The sequence below is a fragment of the Setaria viridis genome, chromosome 8 (assembly GCF_005286985.2).
Source record: "Setaria viridis chromosome 8, Setaria_viridis_v4.0, whole genome shotgun sequence".
Lineage (NCBI taxonomy): Eukaryota > Viridiplantae > Streptophyta > Magnoliopsida > Poales > Poaceae > Setaria > Setaria viridis.
In genome coordinates this window covers 8,226,098-8,232,145 of record NC_048270.2, presented here as the reverse complement: position 1 = coordinate 8,232,145, position 6,048 = coordinate 8,226,098, and the positions used below count along the sequence as shown (strand labels likewise).

Genomic DNA, 6,048 nt, shown 5'->3' with positions numbered 1-6,048 from the left:
AAAACAATAGTAAAGAAAACATCAATAATGAAAACATTGCATATGTAGCACACTGCACACCTATATGGGCTATGGGGAGAATATCGGACAGTATGTAAGCATACTACTACAGAAAATATTTGCAGGGGTCAAATGCTATTTGCAAGGTCGGGTCCGATGCCCGCCCCTGCTTTTCACAGCTGAAAATGGCGTTTTGCAGGGGCGGGTGAGCAAAAAGGGTGCTGGCCCCTGGCCACGCAACTAGCCCCGTCGCTCGCCAGCCGTTGCTCACTGGCGCTGGCCCCCGCCGCTCGCCAACTGCTGGGAAATGGTCTCACCGCTGATGGCCGGCACGGGCCGCGCCCCCACCGCTGCTCACTGCTACGAGCCCCCCTCCCACCCCGCGCCTCTCGCCAGCCTGCCGCGGGAGGGGGCCCACCCCACCCTACATTGTGTCGCTCGCTGGCCGGCCAAGGGAGGAGCAGCCCCGTGCGTCGCGCCGCGCCGCTCGCCGACCAGCCAAGGTACGGGGAGCCCCGCGCGCTGCGCCGCTCGGCAACTCGCCGCAGGAGGAGGGCCCTCCTCGTCGCGCCACTCCACTCGCGGGCCGGCCGCGGGAGGGGCCCTCCCCTCCCTGCGTTGTGCCGTCACCGGCAAGCTGAGGGTGGGGCAGCCCCGCACGTCTCGGCACTCGCCAACCCGCCGCAGGAGGGGCCCTTCCCTCCCCGCGCTGCGCCGGCCGCCAGCCACCAGCCCGCTGCGGGAGACCGACCGAGGGAGGGGCGAACTCCCTGCGCCGAGGGAAACAGAGAAGGGTGAGGGGAGAGGATAAGGTAGCAGACGGGGGCAATGATGAGGGAGAAGAGAGAAAGTTAGGAGGATGGGCTGATAAAGTGCTGCAGGATTTTTTTTTTCAATTTGCGACGCAGGACTCATTTTTTGGCGCAGTGGATGGGGCAATCCGCACCTTCAAATTTTTTTCAGGAGCAGGTGACGGGCCTATCCACCCCTGGTAATGCATTTCCAGAGGTGGACTGAATGCTACAGTAATCACCCGTATTATCAGGGGCGGCTGATCTTTTTGTTCGCCCTTGCAAAAAAATGAGGGCACCCCTGAAAATTATTTCTGTGATTGTTCTTCGGGTACTTGCCAGCCAAATATTGTGTGTATCCTAACTAAGCCGAAACCGGGATGGATCTTAGTATGATTATATCATCTTGGTACTATATATTGTCGTATTAGCAAAACTTCCTTTATATCGATAAAAGAAGAAATAATTTCTGTGGTTCCTGGCTTGCAAGTGTAGCGTCTCACGCCGCCATCTCGCTGGGGTGCATGGTCCGCGCCGACCCGCAAAACGCAGCTATCGCGCATCGCTGGAGCGGGACAAGGTGGGCAGCCGCGGGGGTCCCTGCTGCTCCGCAACGCCTGTGCTCTGTCGGCAGCGCGTGCGTCCGATCCCCCACCGGCGACCCCGTCGTCAAGCGGGCCTGCGTGGGCGCGTGGCGGAATAGCGGAACCGCCTCTAGCGAGCCATCTCCGCTACCCACTCGTCGTTGGCTTAGCTCAGCGGCGGCTTAGTTGATTGCTCTGCCTCGCATTGCCCTGCGTGATCTGTTTCCACTTTCCACTAGATGTTGATTTTTCTCTCCCGTGGACTACTAGATGTGGATCTTGACAAGTAATGACTAAAGCGCAGGCAATGGAATTTTGTTGAGGCAACATTGGCAAACCAGCTAGTCTGCGCTGCTTCAAGATTATAAAATTTTGATTTCCAACTTACGTTAAAGGTGAAAGAGGACGAATTGATTATCTTTAACAAGTATGCTTATCAGTACCATGACATGTAACTACTTTTCACTCTTTTTTTAGAAGAACTACTTTTCATTCTTTGCAGAACATAGTAGAGGTAAAGTTTTTGGGCTTAGTAATTGGGTTCTTCTATGATTGCTGGATCTGGCACTGCAATCCAAGACTCAAATTCTGTCAAACTACAAACTCACTATGTGCTGCCTACTAGTTCTTTGGCCTGTTCGCTTCAGCTTATAAGCCGGCTGAAAAGCTGAAACGGCTGATTTGTTGTGAGAGGAAAACACTGTTTGGTGGCTGATAAGCCGGCTAAATAAGCTGAAGCGAACAGGCTGGCTTCAGCTGCACCATCACCGAGTCTTCCTCAGCCGCATGGGCAGCGACGGCTGCTGTCTTCACCATTCGTCTTTCTTGGCGGCTGCGCTGCAGTCTATGGGTCCGGAAAACGTCAGAAGAAATCCTAACTCAGCATTGTGCCAGTGCCAACAACAACGACACCCACAAGTGTTTTCTCCCTCCATGGATGTGTTGTTTCGAGGTGTCCCCAGCATCCACATGCCGGTGTGGCCACGTTTGCGCTGGCTGGGGCGACGCAGGTTGGGATGGGTACATTCCGGACAAATCAAGCCTAGCATTGCCCAGTGCTGTTACCGGCGACACCCTCATTTGCCATTGTCCTTTTTGGAGGCGTTAACAAGAGACCACCCGTCCTGAACTAGTGTTGTCTGCTACTCCACAAAGTTGGAGCGTTGCTTGGTGGTGTATCATGCTTGTGAGCTTGTCACGTGCCTTCCTCTTCCTCCTTACTCTTCATGGGTGAGGGTGGCACTGGTTGTTCGCTTTTTTCTGATTCGGTGAGTGTCCTCTACCATGCCTCTGCTTTATCGACGTTGTACTCGTTGGTGGTGCTAGAAAATCAAATACTGGGTGGTGTTTCCACGACTTCCGTCATTCCCTGTCATGGTTCATCCACTTGGGCGACATTACATGGTCGTACGGGGAGACCAGATGTGTTGGAGGTGTCGCCATCATCGGTGTCAAGGGAGGTCATCGAATCCGATGAACTTTGGCTTGTGCATCCTTCACCATGATGAACTTTGGCCTGTACATCCTTCACCACTTTTAGTCCCATTGTGTTGGGTGGTCCCTTAGATGGAGAGCACCAACAGGGTGGTGTAGCTACAAGGGGGTGGTGCCAGTGCAACGGCCACGGTGCAACCGGCATCCTACTTATGGTCACTTTTGTGGTCGCGGCCGTGGTAGCATAGTTAGGAAGGGCAGCGTTATGTGCTTACCTTGTCATGGAGGCTCGGCTCATGCGTTTAGTGCGCAACCTTCTTAGAACCAGTGTCTACACGGCACGGTTGTGCTCCGGTCGCTTCCTTGGGTGGGTTAGTGGAGGTAATGGTGAAAACATGGACGGCGATGTCTAAAAGGATGCTACTTCCTCCTTAGAGGCCTTCTCTTTGCACCTCTACCCCTACACATACCTTGCTGGTGGTTGCAGGTGAAAACCCTTCTCATTGTGGGCTGGCGACGTCAGCGCTTTTGCCATCGTCAGGCAATTTGAACTCCATGGCTAGCGCCTCCCGTCTGGTCTGCCACTGTTCTTCTCTTTCTTTCTAGTTGGATGAACTGAATTCAAAGAGTGAAATAGCGTCGTTCTCTCAGAGGGTCATAGATGCTCGTACAATACTTGCCCTGTAGTCTTGGCAAACACCAAACTTTTGCTGCCAATGTCAACTTCTGCAATTCAACTCCGAAATTGCGGAACAGGATCTGCCAGTATGCAGGCATGCATATGTTAAAATACAGTTTTAACTGTTGCAAAATGCAAGTATGCAACTCCAACCTAGAACATCATTAACCTGCTCACTGCAACCATGAACCGCACATCGAACTGAATCCTTCGTAATCGTAACAGAACAACTTTGCCAGTAACATCTCGCTTTACAGACTAAGAAAACATTCATGATAATGTTCTGGCTAATTAAATTTTGAGAATGCTCAGGCAAAGAGAAAGGCAGGACCGGTCTCATCACATGAGTGAGGCCTGATGATGTCACAAGGGAAAGTTTTGCTTGAGACCGATTTCGTGGAATCTGATCTCATAAAACAGAGCAGTCGATCAAAACAGCTTTGCGAGACGACAATCTTTTTGGAGGCAGCGCGTGAAACATACTCCGAAAATTTACCTGGCGCAGCTCGGCAGGCTTGACCATGACCTGACGAAGTCCTGCACAGTATGGATGTCGTTGGCTGCAAGCTTCCTGCGGGACATGCCTTTCTTGCGGATGTTCTCCAGCCTCCAGACTTTGTCCCTAAGAACGGGAGGGTACTGCTTGCGGAGTAACCCGTGGCGGTCTCTGACGACGAAGGCCTCGGTGATGGCCTCTCGGACCCTGGCGCCGTCGATGCTGCCTGCCGGCATGACGCACACGCCGATGCGGAACTTGCGGCCGCGCACCCAGGACGAGTTGTCCGTGAACCGGAGCTCGCCCACCGCCGCGTGGCAGTCTCTCATGGCGAGGCTGACGTCGCCCGTGAGCAGCGGGCGCTTCCCCTCGCGCTCCTTCACGACGCTCTTCTGGAACTCGTCGGCGGACCAGTTCTCACGGCCGTCCGGCGGGAAGTCCCCGATGACCGGGACCAGCTCCACGCGCAACATGTGCGGGTACGGGAGGGCGACCGGCGAGCCCGTGACCGCGTCCACGAGGATGATCTCCAGTGGGTTGCTGCTGGTGCTCTTGATCCTGTAATCCTTGTAGATCGGGAACTGCAGCCGAGTCCGGAAGACCAGACTCCACCTCAGGCAACCTCTCGATGTAGGGCTGCATCAGTCCAGCCTGCTGCTCCTCTTGCACCTGAACTTTCACACAAAACAAAGCAATTAGATTAGGGGTGAGTCTATTTATCTGTCATCAGAACTTAGAGCCCCAAATCTGTCAAATTTTGAGCCATTGAATCAAAATTCGATGGTCGTGATCTACTAATCCACCCACCGCAAAACAAAAGGGCGAGAGGACCTTATCCTCTTATCGTCCGTTTCCTGGCTCCCGAGTTCCCGACGTGACCCCGTCGTCATCCTCGCGACCTTTGCCTGCTCCGCAGGCCCACCGCCGCATCCTTCATTGTGCTCGGCACCGGCGTCAGCCGCCAGCAATGCTGTCGCCGCCCATCCCTCCACCTCTTCCTCTCCACGATGGCTCTGTTGGAAAATTAGACAACTGCATGATTAATTTCCGAACTAGATTTATCATAACAATAATAAAATCTAGCATGCAAATCTCTAACATACTAGGCAACAACAAGCACAACTTCATTATCTCAAAAAACATGCTGAAATAATAGATAGGATCACGGCGTACGTACTTTGCGGGTGCAGCCGTGATGCCTCATATAGTGCAATAATAGATATGACATCTTTTGTGCTACCCATTGCCTCATTAAAACTTAATATGACAAAACCTGATGGTAAAACTCATAAAACAAAACGAGTACAATGTGATGTTGTTAACTAGGCTCATCATTCAAGGGGACTCCCCCTTAAGCCTGCAAATCTCGAAAACGTCTCATACCAATGCCCTTAACGCATTTCTCGAACGAGGAAGATGGTAGGGACTTGGTGAAGAGGTCGGCGAGATTATCGCAAGACTTTGTCTGCAAGATATTTATATCTCCACTTAGCTGAAGCTCATGTGGATAAAATAGCTTGGGAGCAATATGCTTAGTGATGTTGCTCTTGATGTAGCCAGTTTTCATCTGTGTAACACAAGCAGCATTATCTTCATAGATAATGGTGGGTGATTCAATGGGACCAATACCACAAGATTGCTCTATGTGGTTTATCATTCTGCGAAGCCACACGCATTCACGTGATGCCTCATATAGTGCAATGATCTCAGAATGATTCGTGGAGGTGGCCACCATTGTTTGTTTAGATGATTTTCACGATATGGCTGTTCCACCATGTAGGAATACAAATCCTGTCTGTGATCTGGCATTGTGGGGATCAGACATATAGCCAGCATTAGTGTATCCAACTAAATTGGAGTCTTGGGTTTTCTGAAAGAATAATCCAAGGTCTTTAGTGCCATTCAAATACCTAAGGATTTGCTTTCCTCCGGTCCAATGGCGCTTTGTTGGGGCGGCACTATGTCTTGACAACAAATTCACTGCGAAAGCAATGTCAGGCCTGGTACTGTTTGCAAGATACATGAGTGATCCAATGAGACTGAGATAAGGGTATTCTGGACCCA

The 6,048-nt window shown here is 51.9% G+C and overlaps 1 protein-coding gene across 1 annotated transcript; it reads right to left on the bottom strand.

The window, feature by feature from the left end:
- Positions 1 to 423: 423 nt before the first annotated feature.
- On the bottom strand, positions 424 to 4,876 carry LOC117833422 (protein SAR DEFICIENT 1). Its single transcript, XM_034712898.2, has 2 exons — positions 3,985 to 4,876; positions 424 to 3,568 (listed from the first exon to the last, which is right to left on the bottom strand). The coding sequence occupies exons 1-2, from the start codon at positions 4,455 to 4,457 to the stop codon at positions 3,529 to 3,531; spliced, it is 513 nt and encodes a 170-aa protein (XP_034568789.1). The 5' UTR covers positions 4,458 to 4,876; the 3' UTR covers positions 424 to 3,528.
- Between the last annotated feature and the right edge of the window lie 1,172 nt (positions 4,877 to 6,048).

Excerpts from the sequence above, each read along its gene's own strand:
- LOC117833422 (XM_034712898.2), bottom strand. The coding sequence starts at position 4,457 with ATGTTGCGCGTGGAGCTGGTCCCGGTCATCGGGGACTTCCCGCCGGAC. Across the intron at positions 3,569-3,984 it reads AGCCTGCCGAGCTGCGCCAG|ATCCTGTTCCGCAATTTCGG; the intron begins GTAAATTTTCGG and ends GCATACTGGCAG.